Source organism: Nomascus leucogenys, chromosome 22a, assembly GCF_006542625.1.
Source record: "Nomascus leucogenys isolate Asia chromosome 22a, Asia_NLE_v1, whole genome shotgun sequence".
NCBI lineage: Eukaryota > Metazoa > Chordata > Mammalia > Primates > Hylobatidae > Nomascus > Nomascus leucogenys.
The window spans coordinates 2,498,908-2,523,363 of record NC_044402.1 but is presented as its reverse complement, the minus strand read 5'-3'; the positions used below and the strand labels follow the sequence as shown (position 1 = coordinate 2,523,363).

Sequence of the window (24,456 nt, the reverse complement as noted above, 5' to 3'; positions counted from 1 at the left end):
ACTAACATCTTTCTAGGCTATAGTTCTAATGTAGAGCAATAAAAATAGAACCAAACAAAATATACAAACATGTGGAACCTAAAACACACAGAATTCTTGGATCAAAGAAAAATTACAAACAAAAATTGCAGTATATCTAGAAATTAATGATAATAAGCTGTGTGTCAGAACCTATGTAATACTGCTTTTTGGTGCTCCCGGAAATGTAGCCTTAAACACATTATTAAACAAGAATGACAAGGAATGCATTAAACATTAAACTAATAGTTTAGAAAAGGGAACAAAATAAATATCAGGAATAAATAATAATGTGAGGAGTTAGTAAAGCTAAAGGCAGAAAACAATGAATTTGAAAACAGTAGAAATGGTAAATCCAAAACTTTGGTGTCCCCCCCGCCCCCCCGAAGGAAGTGAGAAGAGAGGCAATGAAATAGATAAGCTACTAGGTGTTGCCAGGAGGAAGGGAGAGAAAACACAGACAAATGAGGGGGAAATACCAGATACTGAAGAATTTAAATTATTATAAAGGAACCTTTTCTACAACTCTGAAAAATGTTAGAATATCCAAAGAAATTGTTAATTTTCTAGGAAAACATGACTTACCAAAATTAACTCTAGAAAAGAATCGATACACATCAGTAACAACAGAAGTTGAGAAAGTGGTTAAAATATTGCCAAACCTGGAATTCATGATTGAATTCTTTGAGATCTACTGTGAGTACATACTCTGTCTCTGTTCAGCTGCTCCAGAACTTAAGAAGAGGAACTTCCAAATTCTTTTCCGAAATTCAGAAACATTGCTATTGAAATACATTGGAAACAGGAAAGAAAACTACAGTTCAGTTTCACTTATAATATCCATTCTAAAATTGGGAATTAAAAATATTAGCATATAGGACTAAATACTGGTACATTTATCTTTGTTTCCCCAAAGATTCACTAAATGATGGTAAAGGAATTAAAAAGGAGGGGAAGAGTCCAGGAGTTGAGTACTGAGGCATTCTCAGGAAGAGCCCCAAGAGAGGAAGAGATACCCAGCGGTCACAGTGGATTCGTCTTTGAGACTTAGAGCATGTGGGGAAGGGGTTGTCTTTAAAATAGGTTACCTACCTAGCACTTGGGAGACCAGACCAGCCTGTGGCAACCAGTGACATCAGTTCCTTTGAGTCCCTCCGGAGATACTCTGTACATTAAGAAGCAAATTTTTTTTTCCTTTTTTACACAAATGCATTTTCTTGAAAATTCCTTCTTATGAACTTTGCCAGCCTCTCTGTCTTGGTTTGTCTGAGAGGGCCTTTGATGTACTCTTCCATTTAGGTGCTGTGGTAATTGAGGCAAAGGGACAGATGAGGGAGTGACTTAGGTGGCCTGGTCTTCTGTCCCATATCTGTGTATCTGGAGAAGGGAGACTGAACACCTTCATTGTGATGGTTTAGATCAGTTTTATGTCTGTAACCCCCGTGTTCTCTTTCACATACTCATTTTACTTTCGTATTGGTTGGTAAAATTGTCTTTTTTTTTTTTTTTTTTTTTTTTTTTTTTTACTAGAGACTAAAATTCTCTCTCTCTCTCTCTTTTCTACTTGTCAAAAGGTAAAATTTTCTTTTTCCAACGGTAGTACTTGACAACTCCCAGGTCCTGGCTGTTGGGACATGTTTCTTTACTTTTTTGATACCATAGATTTAGTGTCCTTGATATTCCCATTGCCAGGATTCCAAATCTTTGCCTTCAAAGGTGTTTATTCTCCTCTTGTGTACCAGTTCCATAGAGGATGTATAGATGTGAAAATGTGTGGAGGATATAGATTGATCAGTAAGGAGAGAATTCTTTCAATTTATACGTTTCTATGTAATTTGATTTTTTTTTCCAACTAACATCTATTTAAGATTGAAAAGGGAATGTGGAGAAATAAGTTGTATTAAGATAGTAGAAATAGGCTGGGCGGTGGCTCACGCCTGTAATCCCAGCATTTTGGGAGGGCGAGGCAGGCGGATCACGAGGTCAGGAGATCAAGACCATCCTAGCTAACACGGTGAATCCCTGTCTCTACTAAAAATACAAAAATGAGCTGGACGTGATGGCGGGCACCTGTAGTCCCAGCTGCTAGGGAGGCTGAGGCAGGAGAATGGTGTGAACCTGGGAGGCGGAGCTTTCAGTGAGCCGAGATGGCGCCACTACAGCCTGGGCGACAGAGCGAGACTCCATCTCAAAAAAAAAAAAAAAAGATAATAGAAATAAGATGAGTTTCTCTTATTTAAATGGCCTTTTACAATTACAAAACTTTTAAAATTTTTCTGGTATAGTCCTTATAGGGACTTTCCTTAAAGTTCACTTTGCCTTTCAGTACATTATTCCTATCCAAATTTAACTATCTTTGGTCATCAGATTCAGAGATTATGAAGTCTCTGGCATTTTTATCTCACTTGTATGCAAATGGTCAACTTCGTAAAAAGCTCTGTGCCAATACCCACCTGTTGCTCTGGACTTTTCTATATCAGCAGCTTATAATTTGTTGATTTTTTTTTTAGTTAAATTTCTAAGGTAGCAATGTGGAATCCTGAGATGAGCGTAGGACTTTGGAGTCAGGCAACCCAAAGTGAGAATTCTGGCTCCAGCATGTATTAGCTGAGTCTTTGGATGAGTTTCCTAACCTGTCTCAGTCGTCTTTCTCTGTATATTGGAGATGATCATACTCAGCTGATAGAGTTGTGAAAATTAAGCTTAGATAAGATTGTGGATGTGAAGCATCTGGCTCTGTGCGTCAGACACAGCAGGCACTAGATAACTGTTAGCTTCCTGCTTCCTCCCTGTCCTGCTTGTTTAACTTAGCATAAAGCTTATTTACACATTTGCTGCCTGCCAGTATCTACCTAATACATAATTCCAATAGAGAGGTGAATACATAAAGTTATCTGGGTTAATATCCTGCCACTACCTCTCTTGGGATTCTTTGGCTGCTCTTTTTGCCTACAGAATTAAATTTGTACTAGTCATCTCTCTATCTGGTCTCACTTACCTGTCCTTTTTGTTTTCACATTGCATCCCTGATATGACCTCTGCTGTAACTCAGGGGTTCTCACATTTTAATATGGTGTCTGCAGAATATTAGTTATCCACTGCTGCCTAACAAATTCCTCCAGAACTTAGCAACTTAAAGCCAAATCTTTTGAATTCCTATACTAGTCCATCTTTTTCCTGCTTTTTGGCTCTAATTCACTTTGTTTCATTTCTACTGTACTGTTAGTAGAGACTTAAAAATGATTGCCTTCATTTGACCTGCTCCCCTGTCATCAGAACTGTGACAACTCTGTAACAAGTATTGTGCTGTGGAGGATTTAAAAGCTGTGTGGTCATTAGAATGCTGAGGCTAGCTCAGACCACAGTTGTTGGTAGTTAGTGCTTTCATGCAGGCATTTCTCAAACAAATGCATTTCAGTTGTGTGCCAGGCTTGGTTTCGGGTATACAGTAGTGAAAGGAGATAGGCATGCTCCCTGTGGGTGACACAAGGATAACAAACAGGTGCACAAAAATGTGTCTTCATAGCTTGAAAGACATCCCAGGAAAGAAGTGAACAGATGGGCTATGATGTAAAACAAGGAGACCTACTTAGATATATTTTCAGAGAATCTGCCTGAGACTTAGAGGATGAAAAGGGAGAAGACATTTAAAGGAATTTAGTATGTTCTGTGGCCAGGCGCGGTGGCTCACATCTGTAATCCCAGCACTTTGGAGGCCAAGGCAGACAGATCACCTGAGGTCAGGTGCTCGAGACCAGCCTGGCCAACATGTCAAAACTCCATCTCTGCTAAAAATACAAAAATTAGCCAGGCATGGTCGGACCTACAATCCTAGCTACTCTGGAGGCTGAGCCAGAAGAATCCCTTGAACCTGGGAGGCGGAGGTTGCAGTGAGCCGATATTGTGCCACTGCATTCCAGCCTTGGCATCAGAGTAAGACTCCGTCTCAAAAATAAACAAACAAATAAACTTAGTATGTTCTAGTAACTAAAAGGAGTTGGGGTGACTAGAACATACCTTTGAGGGGTATGCAGAAGTTGCAGGATGCAGGGATGCTATGGCCATGGTCAGGGTTTCATTCTCAGTGCTGTATCCTGAGCTATATTGATATGGCATCCAAAGTGGAGATTGTTGTCTTTTTTTTTTTTTTTTTGAGATGGAGTCTTGCTGTGTCACCCAGGCTGGAGTGCAGTGGCACGGTCTCAGCTCACTGCAACCTCCAGGAGGTGTTCTAATTTAGCAGTTGGGAAGTAATTGGGAGATTTGAATTCTAGCTACCAATTCAACTATAATGGATTGGAAAACAAGATTTCTGTGTTAGTTTAACAGAGGAGAGCTAAAAAAGAACTCTGGCCTGAATGGTTGTCAGGAATTTATTTGGGTGACTATCTTCTCATCTCAGAACATAAAATGTAGGAATTACCACAGTAGCAAAGGGAGATGTTTATGTTGGAGATAAAAATGCTCCTCCCTTCAAAAATGAGGCAGTATTTTAGATAGGAAAGGTTATTTATCTGATTACATGTTTTAAAATTCTGAGCGTAAGGTTATGTGTCAAATCCTGTCCATGGGCTGGGCACGGTGGCCCACACCTGTGATCCTAGCACTTTGGAAGGCTGAGGGGGAGGATTGATTGAGCCCGGGAGGTCAAGGCTACAGTGAACTGTGATCACACCACTGCACTCCAACCTGGGCAGCAGAGTGAGACCCTGTCTCAAAAAATAAAAATAAAAATAAATTAACAAAAAAAATCTGATCCATGTCCATCTCCTCTTAGCTGCTAATTCAATTTTAGATTAGACACAGTGGACAAGGACAAGTATGGTGAGAGTCCTGTGATTTCTCACCAGCTTCCTTTCCACATAGGCCGCTGCTTCTCCTCTTCCAAGGTTTTTCCCAGCTTTTGCCTCCTGGAGGTTGTATCCTGGGTGTTAGGAGACTAGGTTCCGGACACATTCCCCACAGAAGGATAGCAGGACCTTAGAAGATCTTTTTCTTTCTTTTCCTGGTTTCCTCTTGTTTGCAAGAGGGTTGAATAGGATGGTCTCTAAAATCCTGTTGTTTTTCTGGGTTATATTAACCCAGGCCATAATGATAAGAACCTGCTCTGAATTCACAACATGTATTTATACAACAGCAATTTAATATTTCTCCTTATTCTGTGGAATGGCTAGGAAGCTCTACTGGTCTTGGTTGGACGGTTTTTTGTTTTTTTGAGACAGGGTCTCGCTTTGTCGCCCAGGCTGGAGTGCAGTGGCACCATCAGCTGTCTGCAACCTCCACTTCCCAGGCTCAAGTGATTCTCTTGCTCAGCCTCCCGAGTAGCTGGGACTACAGACACGTGCTACTGCGCCCAGCTAATTTCTGTATTTTTAGTAGAGACGGGGTTTCACCATGTTGCCCAGGCTGGTCTTGAACTCCTGAGCTCAAGTGATCCACCCACCTTGGTCTCCCAAAGTGCTGGGATTACAGGCGTGAGCCACCGCACTCGGCTGGTTTTTCTTAAGGTCTCACCTGGGTTCACTTGTGTGGCTGAATTCAGCTGGTGGTTTGGCAGGGGCTGAATGCAGTTACAACAGAGGGTCTGTCTCTTTAAATAACTACCCTTCATCCCCAAAGAGGCCAGACCAGCTCCTCCACAGTGCTCCAAGAGAGCAAGCCATGATGCCCAAGAATTTTATCCAGCCTCTGCTTGCTTCAGTTTGCTAAGGTCCCATTGGCCAAAGCAGATTACGTGGCCAGGTCTAATGTCAGTATGAAAGGGGCACTCCACAAAAGCGTGAACACGTAAGGCATGACCCATGAGGGTCACTAATGTAATAGTCACCACAACCTCCACGCTAAGTTACCTGTATTCTCCAGTGAGGATTTCCCAAGGTGGTTCTGTTTATAGTCTTCTAATAGAATTATTTGGAATTATCAGTTTAATATGCTCATGATGTATTTCACTGGAACCATACAGGTTTTGATTCGCAGAGTTGGGAGCCCTGGGTAGATACTGAATCAGACTAAGTTTAATCACAGAAATTATTCCTACGTAAGTCTGATCTTATGTTTTCAAGATAGCATTGTAAAATTCAGAGTATGTTACCATCCCCCTTTGAGACCTCTGCTGTTTTTAATAAATGGAAGCATTTGGGAATACTATTTGGTAATAGTTTATTAAAACTACCTCAGAGATATTCTGGACTTTCATATTAGTCTTAGATATGGAATAATAAACATTAGCAATGAATCTGTTATCTACGAGAAAAATTTAAATTTATATTACAACAGTGGAATATAATGTTTAATAACTTGTGTTGGGGGGGTTGTGTGTTTTGTTTTTTTTTTTAGCTCTTCAGAGAAGTAAGAATAATGAAGATTTTAAATCATCCCAATATAGGTACTTTCTGCTTTTTTAAATACTTTTGGGTCTAAATACATTCTTGAAATTATGTCATAAAGCTAAACACGTATTCTAGAAATGGTAGAGTACACTTCTAGTAAAATATATATACAAGTTGTTGATCATTTGTATTAGCTTTTTGAAATTACTGAAGACAGGTTAAAAGCTTAGGTATTAAACGTTGAATTTAAAGCTTTAATCTGGTAGAAACATCTGTAATCTGATTATAATTTTCTAATTTTTAAGTATATTAGAAAATATAATTGTATTGCATGAGTAGATAGAAGGGAATTATAGGAAGTCAGAATTAATATTTTCAAAGGGGCTGGGCACAGTGGCTCATGCCTGTAATCCCAGAACTTTGGGAAGCCAAGGCAGGAGGTTTGCTGGAGGTCAGGAGCTCAAGACCAGCCTAAGCAACAGAGCGAGACCCCGTCTCTACCAAAAAAAAAAAAAAAAGTAATAATAATAATAAACTTAAAAATTTCTAAAATGGATATTTCAGAGGTCCAATACTTTTTGCTGTGTGTCCTAAGAAAATACTTATTTAAAAGATGGAATACTTGCTATCTAATGGAATTGTGATAGGAATTACTTTATAAATCAAAGATTGGTTTTCTGTTTCTTCTGTGTGCACAACTCTGTGCCAGGTGCTAGTAGGTGTGTTTAAAGATGAGGAAGGGACATGGTCCTCCCTTACAGTAACTGTAGGAACAAGAAGAGAATAAGCAAATGACTTAATACTGACCCAGTGAAAACTTTTGATCCCATATACATTGTAATAGGGCTTTTAAAAAATTACATAACTGCTTTTTTGTATAGTGATAGCTCATACAATCTAAAAATAATATTTCAAGAATGAAATCACTCTTAAGACAGCCCATAATCAGTTTACTGTCAACATCAGTTTTAGGAAATGAAAGGGTTGATGTTTAGTATCAAGGGTAGCCCATCAAGAATGCATCAGGCACAAGAATAGAAGAGTAACAGAACCACCACAGGAAGAAAGAAGCTTTTACAGAGAGTCGTTTTTTTAACAAAAGGCGTATGCCCTATTGCATCAGTCTGAGCCACCATTACTTTAAAGGTGTTCTTGTTTCCTTGTTTCATATACTACTGAGAGAAATGCTAGCAAGCCTTCATCCTGATATCAGGGATATTAATTAAAATGTGAAGAAAAATTTAGAATCAATAAGTATGGTTGAAGAAAAAACCACTGAACAACTTCATAGTTGGATTTAAAAAAAAAAAAAAAAAAACTCACAAGGAATATAATAGTGGGAAGATAATCTTGTTTCCTTGATTTTCATTTCAATCCTTTGGGGCTAGCTAGCCAACTCTGGATTTCAAATTCCAACTTTTCACACCCGTCCTCCCACCCCCTACAAAAAAACTTTATCACTATTGCCTAGAACTAGCTAACATAAACATATTTATTTTGTCTTTTAATTACTTAAATTGTGACCTGATTAGAGTTTTGTACTTAAAACTTGACATATCTTTGATAATAAATTGAAATTTAAAAAAATTCCTATTGCATTAACATAGTTTTCCCAGAAGACCCAAATTTTCATTGGAAGATTAGAAGGGTTTTATTTTTATGCAGCTTACCAACACATGTGCCTTAACTTTCTGAAGTGGCTTTTCTTCACAGTCGTAACATATCAGAGTCTGGAGAATGGTATGATAGCTTTATTCATCAGTTCATCAAACATTTACTGACCGCTATGTTAGGCATTTTGTTTGGCCTGATACTCTATTAAAGCCTCAGAAAATTGCCTGAAATATAAAACACTAGCATACCCCCCAGTTTTGGGTAAACTTAAAGTAAATATTAACAAAATAAAGTAGATATGCACAATGGTGATTTGATAGCTTCAGAGATTTACTCCAGTTTCATTTTTTAAATATGTGTGTGTGTGTGTGTGTGTGTGTATTCTTTTTTTTTTTTTTTTTTTTTTTTTTTTTTTGAGACAGGGTTCAGCTCTGTTGTCCAGGCTGGAGTGCAGTAGCATGATCTCGGGTCACTGCAGCCTCCACCACACTGGCTCAGGCCATTCTCCCACCTCAGCCTCCTGAGTAGCTGGGACTACAGGCGCATGCCACCACACCCAGCTGATTTTTGGCATTTTTTTGTAGAGAGGGGATTTTGCCATGTTGCCCAGGCTGGTGTCCAACTCCTCAGCAGAAGCGATCCACCCGCCTCAGCCTCCCAAAGTGCTGGGATTACAGGCATGAGCCACCATACTCAGCCAAAAATGTATATATTTCTAATAAGATTTTATGAATTAGCAATAATAGAAATAGTTCCATCTGTAACAAAAGACTGCTGTAGGAAAATCACCCTGACCTACTGAAAATGATTCTTATAAAAAAGATTCCCCCCCCCCCCATTAATTGCAGTATAATCCCTCTACTTCTTTCCATCTTTGGCATCAGAAAAGTAACAAAGAAACCTTGTTCTTTGAAAGTTGTCATAAGTTTCCCAAGCAATAAAGGTCTCAAATAGAATTACATCCTTAAAGCCATAATCATAAGCAGCTAGATTTGCATTTGTTGGAGTAGAGTAGAACTGAGCAGTTGCTGCAGGCTGACCACTTTTCCTGGGGTGCTGGGAGGGCAGCTAGCCAACACAGACATGCTGAAGGACAGTGAGGATGACAGAGGAAGTGAGCTCAGGTACACCTTGCTGGACTGCTGAGCACATACGGAAGTCACACTGAACACTCAGAAATAATCTTTATTTTTATGGAATTCCATGCTTTCATAGACTCTTTTCTGTTGTTGTGGTATTTGATAAAATTCCCTAAAAGCATTTTTTAGAGGGCCAGCTATTAAAATCTTTAACAGGGAAAAGGTTGCTTTTCATAGTTACAGTTTATATGTGCATGGTTTGTGCATACAGACATTTGTCTCTTTTTTCTTCTGTATCCTCTCCTCTCCCCCAGTGAAGTTATTCGAAGTCATTGAAACTGAAAAAACACTCTACCTAATCATGGAATATGCAAGTGGAGGTAAGAACATTTTTATGTATATTGAGTTTTTTTTCTTTCTCCCTTTTAAAAAAATACACAACCATACTGCCTATATGGGTCATCATTAAGGTCTCATTTAACATCCAGAGCCATAATACACTAGGATGAGAGTCAGAAAAGCTGACTCTTAGCACTTCTAGGGCTTGCCATGAAGTGTTTCACTATTAGCATTGTTAATTGATAATATCTAAATACCTGGATATTTTTTGTGGTAAAACATGCATCACTTAAAATTATCATTATAATCATTTTTAGGTACACAGTTCAGTGGCATTAGCACATTCACATTGCCCTCGCCACCACCCATGTCCAGAATGTTTTCATTTTCCAGCACGAAACTCTATACCCATTAAACACTAACTCTCCATTTCTCCTTCTCCCAGTCCTTGGCAACCATTCTCCTTTCTGTCTCTATGAATTTGACTACTCTTGGAACCTCATACAAGTGGAATTATACAGGATTTGTCTTTTTGTGTCTGGCTGATTGATGCAGCATAGTGTCCTCAAGATTCATCCATGCTGTAGCATGTGTCAGAATTTCGTTCCTTTTTAAGGCCGAATAATACTCCATTGTGTGTGGGACACACTCTCCACATTTTGTTTATCTTGAGTATGTGGCTATTTAAACATATGAATGCTTAGTCTGTTTGAAACAAATGTGTGCTCTGGTTTAGATGCTTTTCTTTACCAGATTTTAATGTCGCTGGTGTCTGTCTTCCCCAAGGCCAGAAATGATGGTTACAGTACACCACTAGAGTTTCCTTAAAATAAAGATTAATGACTAGTAACTATTTGCCTACGGTTTTGTAAAAATGTAAACATTTTCTGAAATGCATGTTTATAGCTGCTGTCTTTTATAATGATTTGTATTTTATGGTTGAGATTGGGCTGGGTTTGTAGTTTGCGACCACATGTGAGTTTCATTGTCTGTGAAGAGCAGAAGCTTTCTTGTTCATCTTTTTGTGTCCCCTGCCTCTAGCACACTGCCTGGGCACACAGCAGATACTCAACAGATAAGAATTAGACTGCATTTATGAATTATAAACTACTGGGTACATATTCTGTTAAACTCTATAGTAATTTTATCATTAGCACTTTGATCCATGTTATAAAACCTGAAGATAGAAAGTTGGATTATAGTCTCATTTGAGTGAGTTTACCATTGAAAATAAAAAGATTGTAAACCTGTTGTGGAAAACAATGAGTTGTAGTAAGCATACCTCTGACACCACTTTTTTATACTCCTAATTCATTATTAGTTGTGTATTTTATACTTTTATATATGTCTAGTTTGGGAATTTCATTGGGATTTTCAAAACTTCAGGGGTAGTAGAAAGAGGGGAAGGTTAATTTCAGGACCAAAAAGCTTTATGGAGTTCTAATACTGTCTATGGGCAAACAACACAGAGTAGTGTTCATAGCCCTCTCGCTGTACAGCCTCTATAGTGTACAAGGTGCTTTCTCTTACCAGATCTCCTTTGACCTTCACAGCGACTCCATGCTGTGGCCAGGCAGTGAGTGATGGGCTTTTTACCCCTGAGGAAATGGAGGCTGGGAAGTCTCACTGTGGGCACTCTGGGCCTGGACCCCCAGTGCTCTGACAGCAGATAGCCTTTCTAGTTTGTTGGTCTGTCACGGCTTTCTGTTCCCATCTATTTTAGCTACCCAGGTCACAGAGATTACTCATATAGGGGCAAGACAAAAACCTCTGAGAATCATCCAAATTTAGTAGAAAGAGGATGAGCTCTGGAAAAGACAGACATGGAGTAAATCCAGCCAGTGGCACTCATTGGCCATGTGACCTGGCAAGTAACATGTGCTGAGCCCAGCTTCACAGTGAGCATAGGAACCCCCTCTGAGGGCTCAGTGCACTTGGCAACATTGTAACAGCATTGAATCATTTAATCCAAGGTGGTGGTTCTGTATTACCTTAGGTTTTCTTGTTTGTTTGTTTTGTTTTTTGAGACAGGGTCTCAGTGTTGCCCAGGCTGGAGTGCAGTGGCGCCATCTCGGCTCACCGCAACCTCTGCTTCCTGGGTTCAAGCGATTCTCCTGCCTCAGCTTCCTGAGTAGCTGGGACTACAGGCGCACACCACACCTGGCTAATTTTTGTAATTTTGGTAGAGACAAGGTATCGCCACATTGGCCAGGCTGGTCTTGAACTCCTGACCTCAAGTGATCCACCCGCCTTGGCCTCCCAAATTGCTGGGATTATAGGTGTGAGCCACAGCACCTGGCCTCTTTAACAGTGTTTTGTTGAGTTTATTAAAACAATTTCCAGAACGTATGTTTTATTGTTGATGTGTTTGCCATAGTGAAAAGTTTTATTAAATTGGCCACCCATTCCACCATTGCACCTCCCCCACCCCCCAGCCTGCTGCCTTTTGATTTGGTAGACTCATAGAATTTTAGAATTGAAAATAATCTTAGAAATTTTAGGGCAACGGTCTAATTTTTACAGATGAAACTAAAGCTCAGAAAGTTTGTTCTATGCCAAGGGGTCCATAGCTAGTTAGTTTCAGGACCTGAACTAGAACTAAGGGCTTTCTGAACTGGCCTGTCAGTGTCCTTCCATCCAGCCACCTGTTCCTGCCCAGGCAGGAGAGCCACTCTTTGCTTCTTGCTTCTTTTATCTCTAATAAATAGCCTTAGTATTTTTCAGTTCAGCTGCTTAACCTGAATGTTAATACATTTTTAATAAGGAAAAAAAGATCTGGATTGAATTCCTGGTATAAAAGTTGAACTCCTGAATTATAATTTAGTAATTATGAGTTGACATATGGTTCCACAAATCTCTTAAGAGGTTTATATTGAATTCAAATTTAGAAAAAAAAACTTGTCAAAATTATATTGACAGACTTGGATTTTATCTGTGTTACTCTGCAACAGCTGGTGGGCTTAATCTTTTAATTTTTTTAAGTAAAAATTCTTCTGTATGATATTCACTCATGTTTAGTTGTTTTTGCTTATTAACTACTTGTTTTGACGTTGTGTGCTTTTCTGCAAATAGAAAGGTCATTCGCACAGAAAATGCTGACACTTTACCGAGCTGACATTTAACTTCATAACTCATCATAGTTGAGTGAATTGTGTCGTGTAAACTTGACAGTATGTAATGCCTTTTAAAAGATCATTATGCAGGCTGGGCATGGTGGCTCACGCCTCTAATCCCAGCACTTTGGGAGGCCAAGACGGGTGGATCACTTGAGGCCAGGAGTTCGAGACCAGCCTGGCCAACGTGGTGAAACCCCCATCTCTACTAAAAATACAAAAATTAGCTGGGTGTGGTGACGCACGCCTGTAATCCCAGCTACTCAGGAGGCTGAGGCACGAGAATTGCTTGAACATGGGAGGCAGAGGTTGCAGTGAGCCAAGATCGGGCCACTGCACTCCAGCCTGGGCAACAGCACAACTCTCTCTCTCTCTCAAAAAAAAGATCATTATGCAATCAAGTAATAACATGAAAATATTTATGCCCATTCATTATGTAAAATTTATTATTTCAGAGTTAGGGTTAATAAGAGTTTCAAAGTCAGATAATTGTGTAATTCATGATGACTTTCAAGTATCAAAATATTTTAGTTTAATATTTTCACTAAGCTGATGGAGGTATTCCTTATTTCTATGAAGTAAAGATGTTTCTTTCCTGAAAACACTTTATATCTAATTTTCTAAATTAGTATTCTTTTCTATTGATTTCAGAGGTGGTGATTCTTTATTCTACATTGATAAGCAGTTGACAGTGCTAATAATATATTCCTTGAAGTGTGACCTTTCTTCCCCAAAGAATTAATGTTGTGTAAACTGCCACCTAGGGGTGCATCAGCTAGTTCTGTTGTTTTCAACTCCATTGTATTCCTGAGCTCCCACTTCTCACCACCATTGTGCTTCCCACTTAGTCCCCGTCACTTTCATGATTGGTTCGATTATTGTACTGATCTCCCTCTTGGTCTTCCTGTCCCTTCCCGTCATTGGAAACCTCTTCCCTGCTAGCAGCCAGTGATCCTTTTAAGAGGTCAGTCTTTTTTCATCTCTGCTTCTTGTCTCACTTATAGTAGAGCCAGAGTCCTCACCATGGCCTGCAGGACTCTTCCTAGCCTCATGAACTACCCTCTTCCCCTCATTCACACTTCTCCAGCTCTGTGGCCTTCTTGCTGTTTCTCTTAATTACTGTAGAATCTTACCCCAAATAACTACATTGTCCATACCCTCAAGTAGTCAGCAGAACACAAGGGTGTGCACACACAGACTCACTTGTCTCTTTCTCCTACTTTTTCTCCACAGCACTTACTGTCCTCTGATACACTATATGTTTATTCATTTATTGCACCCTCCCCCAACTAGAATGTAAACTCTATGAGGAAAAGGATCTTATGTTCACTGCTGCATTTCCCCAGAGCCGACCTAGAACAGTGCCTTGCAGTTAGTAGACATTCAGTAAATATTTGTTGAATGAATGAATATACTCAGGAAATGCTTTGTTGTCATAATCCCGCAGTGAGGGTGGCCTCTTCTAACACAGATAACTTCATCCATTTTAATTTTCTGTTCTAATTGCTTAGTTTTTATTAAAGCCTATTGAAAACGCTCTTTAAAATAAGAGTTATATAAGTTAAGTATAGGGAATTTAATTTTAAGGCTTTTCTCCAGCTTAAAGATTTTGTTGGTGAATTTAAATGCCTGTAGTTAAACTTAAAGCCAGCTTAGTTCAAATTCCACATATTTCTGGCTAACTTTATATTTATATTTAAAAATCAGAGGATTGCTAAAAGTGAAACATCATCACTTTATGGGAAAATTAATGCTCAGAAGTAGGATTTCTACTTACTTTTATTTCTCTCACCTATAGGTGAAGTATTTGACTATTTGGTTGCACATGGCAGGATGAAGGAAAAAGAAGCAAGATCTAAATTTAGACAGGTATGAATTAATCTGTCTTTACTTTGTTAATTTGATAATTTATCTCACTTAAACCCTGAAGCAAACAAGTGTTTGCCTCCATAAATGCTTATAAGGCCTGTTGGATGGCTGGGGTTGGCCATTCAATTCAACAAAAATTTATGAAGTACTTTTCATACCTAAGGCACTGTGCTGGAGGCAGCCATGGTTCTATTCCTAGCTTTGTAATGAGAGCATTAGTCTTAACACTTAACCTTCCCTTTTTACAATTGAGCCTTAAAAATCTAGAGCCTTTCAAAAACACCTGTGATTACATTAATTAAAACCATTTCAGAGTTTTTAGCAAGCAGAATGTCAGAACCCCAAGGTTCATTATTAGCTTTGTCTGACATAAACCAAGACCAAGTGTAACTTAAACTGTTAATTAGTAACTTTACTTCTTGCTTTGTTTTTACTCTGCTTTTTAAAGAGACTTGGGTTTTAATAAGCAGGTTTTAAGCAAACAGGTTACTTAACTCTCCTGTCTTTATTAATAATAATTACTGTTGTCGATTGACCATGCCACACACTGAGATAAGCACTTTACCAACATTAATGTAAATCTTACAGCCGCCTTGTGAGTTAAGGACTGTTATACCCATTTGCTAAAAAATAAGACAACTGAGACATGGGAAGATTAAATAACTTTCCCAGAATTGCTTTTCTTTTTTTCTTTTTCCCCCTTATTGTGGAGAACGGGGTCTCGCTGTATTGCCCAGGCAGGTCCCAGAATTGCCTTTCATTAGGAGACCTGCCATAGACTCAGAGTCCCAAACCCTCCGAACCCAAAACTCAGATTTGCAATCATTATATTGTGCTATTATTTAGACTGAGAATCAGCAAACTTCTGTAAAGGGCCAGATAGTGAACATTTTAGGCTTTATGGGCCACACTGTCTCTGTCGCAACTATTTAACTCTCATGTTGTAGCTTAGAAGCAGTCGTAGGCTGGGTGCGGTGGCTCATGCCTGTAATCCCAGCACTTTGGGAGGCCGAGCTGGGCGGATCACCTGAGGTCAGGAGTTCGAGACCAGCCTGGTCAACATGGTGAAACCCTGTCTCTACAAAAACACAAAAATTAGCCGGACATGATGGCAGGTGCCTGTAATCCCAGCTACTGGGGAGGCTGAGGCAGGAGAATCGCTTGAACCTGGGAGGTGGAAGTTGTAGTGAGCCAAGATCGCACCATTGCACTTCAGCCTGGGTGACAGAGTGAGACTCCATCTCGAAAAAAAAAAAAGAAGCAGCTGTAGACAATACCAAATGAATGAACGTGACTGTGTTCCAACAAAACTTTATTTACAAAAACAGGGATGGGCCGGATGTAGCCAGAGGCCATAATTTGCCAACCCCTGATTTAGATGAAGGAAAGGAGCAGTGCTTCACTGCTTTTAAATTAACTCTATTCTCACAAGGCCTACATTGAAATGGAATTATAGCCTCATTTTTCTTAGAACCTTTATATTTTGTTTTATTCATATACAAGGTTGTCAAGCTGGACTATTAAAGTTCAAGTCTCCTTTGATTTGCTTAGTCTGATGTTTACATTTGTAAGTGATAGGACTTAAGTTTCTTATAAATGTTGCTTGTATTTTGCTGTTGCTTAAATACTAATGATACTTTGAATTCAAATCTAGTAAAACCAAAGTAAAAATCCACTTTGGCTATCATTTAACTTCTCTGATCCTGTTTTTAAAGCTATAAAAAAAAAGAAATTATACTTGATGAATTCCATAGTTCTTTGCAATTCTAATATAATTTGATTGTATGGTCTATTAAAGGAAATTCAGATTTTTATTAGAAAAAAAGTGTTTGGCTCTTTCCATAACTGTACTCTTAATTTTTATAAATTGGCCACCTAAAAGGTAAAATTTTTTTGCTTCATACAGTTTACATTCCTTCCTACTCAGATGAATCTGACTTGCAAATGTGTGTGAAGGTGGCTTATTTACTATGAGGAAGGGGCTGGTGTCACCCAGCAAGAGCTTACTAATCTAAATCTTGAGGAAATTATTCCAATTTTTATTGTAAATTCCCTGCAGAAATTCTGAAGCCTTTATTTGAGGAGCCTGTTAGTTGGACTAGGAAAGATGGTTTGTATGTATGTGTTTTTTCAATTAGCAAATTGATTTAGAGTGCTTTAGAATTGACCCCTTCTTCCACGATATTTGCCTAAAACAGCTCCATTAGACTTGGAAGGATACGCATGATATTGGTGTTTCCACTTTTCTGTTTCAAATGCTGTGGTTTCTTTGTTTTTGTTTTTGAGATGGAGTCTCCCTCTGTCACCAAGGCTGGAGTACAGTGGCCCGATGTCAGCTCACTGCAACCTCCGCCTCCCAGGTTCAAGCAATTCTCCTGCCTCAGCCTCCCGAGTAGCTGAGATTACAAGTGTGCACCACCGTGCCCAGCTAATTTTTTTTTTTTTTTTTTTTTTTGTAATTTTAGTAGAGATGAGGTTTCACCAGTGTTGGCCAGGCTGGTCTCGAACTCCTGATCTCAAGTGATCCGCCCACCTCAGCCTCCCAAAATGCTAGGATTACAGACATGAGCCATCGCGCCTGGCCTCAATTTCTGTGCTTTCTAGGAGCTTATAAGTCATAATTACTTTGACTAAGTAAAACAAGTTTTTCTATTTATGACAAAAAGGAAGGTATGCCACACACAAAGTACACTGTGTGTGATCCCTTTTCCATATTCATCACCAGATGGGTTTTCCCCTTCCTGCTTTCTTCACCATGCCCATCCTAGTTACTGCTTATGACATTTTAATTTTTTGGTTGAGCTCGTTCTTTTCCGAGAAAAAGAATAGATTTCCAGCTCCATCTTTTTTTTTTTGAGATGGAGTCTCGCTCTGTCGCCCAGGCTGGAGTGCAGTGGCGCGATCTTGGCTCACTGCAAGCTCCTCCCCCTGGGTTCACGCCATTCTTCTGCCTCAGCCTCCCGAGTAGCTAGGAATACAGATGCCCGCCACTACGCCTGGCTAATTTTTTGTATATTTAGTAGAGAACGAGATTTCACCATGTTAGCCAGGATGGTCTCAATCTCCTGACCTCGTGATCCACCTGCCTCGGCCTCCCAAAGTGCTGGGATTACAGGCTTGAGCCACCGCGCCCGGCTCAGCTCCATCTTTTTTACTTACCTCTTTCTTGGTGGGCTGGTGATATTGATGATTTGATGCTCTTTTATGTATGATCGAAAGTGAATTAGGCTAGCATTCATAGTTTAACCTAAATAACATCTGTTAGAAATCACCATTTCTAGCTGGTGATAGAATGCAACAAAAGCAGTAAATTCAAATTGAGTCTTTTCAGCTTGTTGTGGCATCAGGTTAGCTTTGAGCTGTTTTGGAGCTAAAGAGAGAGAAATCCTTTGATGTCTTTGAGAAAGGGCAGGAAATCAAATGTGATTCAAAAGCAAAATTTGAAAATAACCTATAAGAGAAATATCAGTATGAGGAAAAACTAATATAAATTCTGAATGAGAAAAGGAAAAAGATTAGATAAAATTTACTTGTGTCCTAGGTGACAAAACTATTACTTTGTTTTGGGAAAACAAAGCTATTTTACTTTTCAGGTTTTCATGCTGACTGAATAGAACAATAGTGATAAATCCAAAGTAACAGATGCTCTAAAACCCGTTTTTTGGCAATGGAATTTTTGTACCTTTAGTTAATTATAAGTGGGTCTGATATTCTGAATGTTAATTTTAAATAATGAAGCTGCTTAGGAAAGTGCTGATTTTTGTTATCATCTCATCCTAACCCCAGTTCACCTTTTCCTTGCTGCTTATTCTGAACCAAAATATTGTACAGCCCTCTGAGATTTTATGTCCATGGGTGGGTCCGTGGGGCTTACAGCTAAGAGTTGATGATGATTTGGAGGAACCAACGGTATTTTTATTATAACCTCAGTTTTGTGTATGTATAATCATATGTGTCTAAATATACATGCAGAATACCAAAGAAAAGACTAGATGCAAGTACAGCAAAATAACAAGAGATGTTACCTCTAGTTAGTGGTAATGCAGGAATTTATTTCTATAGACTTTTCTGTATTTCTTGAAATTTCTACAATGAGCATATAAAGCTTTAATATTAGAAGACTTTTTTTAAGTGACCAGTAAGTGTGAAATTTCAGTAAAACAATTGTTTAATCATAGGCATGATTGCAAGTTGACTAAATAAAAGCATACTATTTGGTGAAAGTGGGAGGAATCTTTAATAGTGCACGTAGTAGTTTTCATAGTTCATGTACGTTGCAACATTCATTCCTCCATTTTAATAAAGGAAGAGGAAACTGACCCTCAGAGAAGTTAACTAACTTTTGCTCTCCATGATCCACATCAGTTAGAAGGAAGACTGTTGCAGGGAGCAGGCTGAGAAGGGCACTTACAGAAGAGAGCCAACCTGGATTAACACCTGGGTATGGGCAACTCTCTAACCGCTGGTTTGGTTTGGAGTTGACTCTATAGATATGGAAAGGTTGCATCAGGCCGGGCTCAGTGGCTCACGCCTGTAATCCTAGCACTTTGGGAGGCTGAGACGGGCGGATCACCTGAGGTCAGGAGTTCGAGACCAGCCTGGCCAACGTGGTGAAACCCCGTCTCTACTAAAAATAGAAAATTAGCCAGGCATGGTGGCGCACACTTGTAATCCCAGCTACTTGGGAGGCTGAGGCAGGAGAACTGCTTGAACCCGGGACGGGGAGGTTGCAGTGAGCCAAGATCATGCCATTGCACTCCAGCCTGGGTGACAGAACGAGACTCTATATAAAAAAAAAGTTACACCAGAGCCATCTGGGCCTAGGGGCAGCCAGGGTCCTCCAGATCCAGGCAATTTGTTGGGTCCTTGCACTACACTATAAGTGGAATGTCAACAGATAGGGTCCAAAAAGAGACTTCATTTAAAACAGTAGAAAACAGAAGAACATCCTCACCTATTTGTTTTTGCCCTCACCCCTGAATTTCTCCAGACTGGAAAGTTCAAGGCATAGGAAAATTGTTTTTAGAAATCCACACGGACATTCGAGTGCATACTCAGTATTCTTATGTGTGAACATTAACAAAGTTACTTTCATCTTAATTACGAATCTGCACCAGTGATGACTGACTCTGCGTCTCTCCTATTCAGATTGTGTCTGCGGTTCAATACTGCCATCAGAAACGGATCGTACATCGAGACCTCAAGGTGAGTAGAAGTGCTTCACTCAATGTATGCTCTGTCTGTATGTGTGCAGTTCTCTCAGTGATCATTACACAAAGGTGTAGATTAGACTTATTAACATTTTTTTAAAATCCCACAATAATTGAATCCTCTTAATCAAGTTATGGGAAAGAGCATTAAAAATAAAGAAAAATAAAGGTTATTGAAAGTATTTTACATTTCAGTTACGGTGACTGGTGGTTGATCTCTGCAGGACAGTCATCACACAGCCAAACAAATAGGGGCCTCCAGAAATGTATGGTCACGCCCACAGCATCCTCAGTGCCACCCGGCATTCATTTCTGCTGCTTTCATCAGTATTCTCTCCCATTAACAGCAGTGCCTGTTTGAGACCTCTTTGAAGGTCCTCAGCCTCTGCCCTCACTCTGGCATAGGATGAGGTTTCGTATCGCACAGAGAAAATAGAAACACCAGGCAGAAACTCTCATTTTCTACCAGGCCCTCAAACCTAGCTGCACCTACCCCCATCCATCACTTCTTTCCTCCTGTTATAGGAAAGTGGGGTGCTTCTGCTCTGAGCTCTGGGTCCTGATTCCCTCTGGGGGCTGTGCTCTCTCTGATGCCTCTTTTCTCTCCATTTGTTTATTCACTCTCCTTCTCTACTGGCTTTTCACCAGCAGCATTTACACATGCTCGTCTATATACCTTTTTTTTTTTTTTTAAACTAAAAAGCCATCCCTGTTCCCCAGATGCACGCTTTTTCTCTCTTCCCCTTCATAGCCATATTTCTCTAAGCATTTCCTAGATTCTGTGTCTTAACTTGGCACTCACCTTCACTCTCCCCTTACGTAATTGTCATTGACTTGCTTGTTCTCTGCACCCGCCCCTAGAGCATTCACATTCACTCTCTCAACTGCAGTGGCCAACTGTATGCTGATGGCCCCAAATCCGTTCCTGTGGCCAGAGCACTCTTCTGGGATCCAGGACCCAGCTGAGCAAAGGGTATCTTCATATAAGCTTCCCTTGGGTGCAGCAGTTTCAAATCCTATAAACATGAATGTTCACTTCTCATTCAGGTGACTGATGTCCCTCAAATGCCTTACTCTCCTGTACTACCCACTCAGTTACCAGGTCCTTTTGCTGCTATGTTCCAAATATCTCTTAAGCTCACTCTTTTATGCCCGTTACACTATCCAAGGCCAGACCACCATTATCTCATAGGTGATTCCGACACTACTTTCTTATATGTTCTTCTCTGTTTCTAGTGCCTCTTCCTCCCATGTATGTTTTTTACACTGCACTCAGAATGGTCTTTTAAGGAAACACAAATAAGATGGTCATTTCTCTGCTTGAACAACTCTTCAGTGGCTTCCCACTGCTCTTACGATGAAAACCCAAACTTCTCAAGTGCAGTCCTTTGTGATTAAGCCCTGACCGTCTCCCCAGCCCCCTCTACACATCTCTATCTCACATACTGTCTTTCAGTTTCTTGTGTGAAACATGCTCTGTCTCACATGGGTTCTGAGACTTTATTCTGCCTGAAATACCCCTCATCAACACATCCATTATGATCAGATGCACCTTCTGGTGCTTTGATTTCACTTCATCTGGGAAGCCATCCACACCTTTCAGTGCCAACCCACAACTCCCTGTGCCTCTTCAGTTATGTCATTTGTGTCTCAGGACAGCTGCTTATCATTCTGCCTCTTCCCTTCTAAACTGTGAGCTATTGAGGGTAGGGCTTTATCTGTCTTGTTCATCATTATCCATCCAGACACTAATATAGCATCTGCTGTGGAGTAGCCACATAGGAAATGTTTGTTAAAATAAAGTGACTGTGATTTGTCTGTCTTTTTTTTTTTTTTTTTTTTTTTGAGATGGAGTCTCGCTTTGTTGCCCTGGCTAGAGTGCAGTGGTGCAATCTCTGCTCACTGCAACCTCCACCTCCCAGGTTCAAGCGATTCTCCTGCCTCAGCCTCTCAAGTAGCTGGGATTAAAGGCACCCACCACCATGCCCAGCTAACTTTTTGTATTTTTAGTAGAGATGGGGTTCACCATGTTGGCCAGACTGGTCTCGAACTCCTGACCTCAGGTGATCGACCCGCCTCAGCCTCCCAAAGTGCTGTGATTACAGGCGTGAGCCACCGCACCCAGCCATGATTTGACTCTTGAATGAGGTTTAGGATTCTCCCCTCCTCATTAACAGCCATTTTATAGCTATTTAGCAGTTTTTATGAAATGCCCCTTTTTTAAAAAAGTTACTTATTTTTTGAGACAGGGTTTTACTCTTGTCACCCGGGCTGGAGTGCAGTGGCACAGTCATAGCTCACTGCAGCCTCAAACTCCCAGGCTTAAGAGATCCTCCTACCTCCGCCTTCCAAGTAGCTGGGATTGCAGACGTGTGCCACCATACCCAGCTAATTTTTTAAAATCTTTTGTAGAGAAAGGGTCTCACTATGTTGCCCAAGCTGGTCTTGAACTCCTGGGCTCAAGTGAGCCATTGTACCTGGCCCTGCCCCATATTATTCTTGTTTTTTGGTTTTGAGATGGAGTATTGCTCTGTCGCCCAGGCTGGAGTGCAGTGGCACAACCTTGGCTCACTGCAACCTCTGCCTCCCAGATTCAAGCAATTCTTCTGCCTCAGCCTCCTGAGAAGCTGGGATTACAGGTGTGTACCACCACACCCAGCTGATTTTTGTATTTTTAGTAAAGACAGGGTATCACCATGTTGGCCAGGCTGGTGTCGAACTCCTGGCCTCAGATGATTCGTCCACCTCGGCCTCCCAAAGTGCTGGGATTATAGGTGTGAGCCACCGTGCCCGGCCCCCATATTATTATTATTAATTGAAAAACTCATCAGGGCTTTTCTTGATCTTGGGACATTGATGTTTAAGTTAGTGTTGGAATTAATCTGTACTTCATATTTGTTATTGTTAAATTATAAAATAAGGAGTTCTAACTTGTCTCCTGTTTTTTTCTCTAGAAAGAGTGTTTTCACGTTAATTAGGAGGTAACTTCATATCGTTACAGAAAGTTTTTCTAAAATGCCTAATCCTGTCATAATTCTAATTCTATTTTGGTTAAATTTCATTTTTGTCTTGATGTTTTCCCTCTAGGCTGAAAATCTATTGTTAGATGCCGATATGAACATTAAAATAGCAGATTTCGGTTTTAGCAATGAATTTACTGTTGGCAGTAAACTCGACACGTTTTGTGGCAGTCCTCCATACGCAGCACCTGAGCTCTTCCAGGGCAAGAAATACGACGGGCCAGAAGTGGATGTGTGGAGTCTGGGGGTCATTTTATACACACTAGTCAGTGGCTCACTTCCCTTTGATGGGCAAAACCTAAAGGTATAAGAAGCTGCACCCATGTACTTCACTAAACTAAAAGAAGTTTCCTAATATTACATGGCTTAATATTTTTAACATTATATCAGTGCGGGGGCTTCAGGGGGTTTTTTGTTGTGTTTTGTTAAGTAAACCTAAAGGTTGACTTACTCGTATTCTTTCCTCTCTACCTCCCCAAAGGAACTGAGAGAGAGAGTATTAAGAGGGAAATACAGAATTCCCTTCTACATGTCTACAGACTGTGAAAACCTTCTCAAACGTTTCCTGGTGCTAAATCCAATTAAACGCGGCACTCTAGAGGTAATCATGTAGGTGGAAACAAGCAACAACTTTGGAGAGTCTTTAGAGTGACCTTAGATCTTTGCTTGATTTGTATGCCATACTGGATACATCCTGCGGCTTTTTAAGCAAGAATTGAAACATTAAAAAATATTTTTTGAGTTTATGCTTTGAAAGATAGTCAATGAAACGTTGAAAATAAATTTTTGTAAATACTATGGTTATCAGAATATTTCATTTTACTCTGCTAATGAACAGTTTACCTTTTTTAGCAAATCATGAAGGACAGGTGGATCAATGCAGGGCATGAAGAAGATGAACTCAAACCATTTGTTGAACCAGAGCTAGACATCTCAGACCAAAAAAGAATAGGTAATCACTCCATGCCTCCATGTTCATGTGTTTTTGTCTAAGTAACATATTTCTGTTTTGACTCCTGTCTGTGCCTAAAATGTGAATAATGGAAAGTTAAGCACAAGTTATATGAACAGTTTATCTGTTCTGTCATATTTAGGAACGTAACTACCTGCAGTTTCCTATAATGGCACCCAGTAACTCTGAAACAAGTGCCCATTTATGTTACAAAATGTATGTAATATGTCATCTTTTAGGTCAAATGAAAATTATTTTACTCCATAAAAGGATGATTTCTGGCCGGGCGTTGTGGCTCACGCCTGTAATCTCAGCACTTTGGGAGGCCGAGGCGGGCAGATCACCTGAGGTTGGGAGGTTGAGGCCAGCCTGACCAACGTGGAGAAACCCCATCTCTACTAAAACACAAAATTAGCCAGGCATGGTGGCTCATGCCTGTAATCCCAGCTACTTGGGAGGCTGAGGCAGGAGAATTGCTTGAATCTGGGAGGTGGAGGTGCGGTGAGCCAAGATCGCGCCATTGCACTCCAGCCTGGGCAACAAGAGGGAAACTCTGTCTCAAAAAAAAAAAGGATGATTTCTTACCCAAACAAAACACATAAACTGTGTTATGCCCTTCTTTTAGATATTATGGTGGGAATGGGATATTCGCAAGAAGAAATTCAAGAATCTCTTAGTAAAATGAAATACGATGAAATCACAGCTACATATTTGTTATTGGGGAGAAAATCTTCAGAGGTAAGAGTAATCAGAAAGAGCTGAAATGCCCTTTATGTAATTATTAGTTTATATAAACTGTTTTCTTAGTTTTTATCTTTTGAATATTTGTAACTTTTGATACATCATTTTTTAGATTTACCTGCAAATAGCAAATCTAAATCCTGTGACTATTATAAGCTATTTCAACTTAACC

At 39.9% G+C, this 24,456-nt stretch overlaps 1 protein-coding gene across 12 annotated transcripts in view; it reads left to right on the top strand.

The window, feature by feature from the left end:
- MARK3 (microtubule affinity regulating kinase 3) overlaps positions 1-24,456 on the top strand; it is a 119,400-nt gene that overhangs the window by 57,948 nt on the left and 36,996 nt on the right. For 11 of the 12 annotated variants that reach the window (XM_003276185.4, XM_003276183.4, XM_003276186.4 and 8 more), the window contains exons 4-11: positions 6,355-6,403; positions 9,355-9,420; positions 14,291-14,361; positions 19,510-19,566; positions 22,659-22,895; positions 23,073-23,192; positions 23,444-23,543; positions 24,169-24,281. In XM_003276185.4, the coding sequence (XP_003276233.1) occupies positions 6,355-6,403; positions 9,355-9,420; positions 14,291-14,361; positions 19,510-19,566; positions 22,659-22,895; positions 23,073-23,192; positions 23,444-23,543; positions 24,169-24,281 (813 nt within the window). The remainder of the gene's footprint in view (positions 1-6,354; positions 6,404-9,354; positions 9,421-14,290; positions 14,362-19,509; positions 19,567-22,658; positions 22,896-23,072; positions 23,193-23,443; positions 23,544-24,168; positions 24,282-24,456) is intronic. The other variant, XM_030803791.1, reaches the window with a different exon arrangement.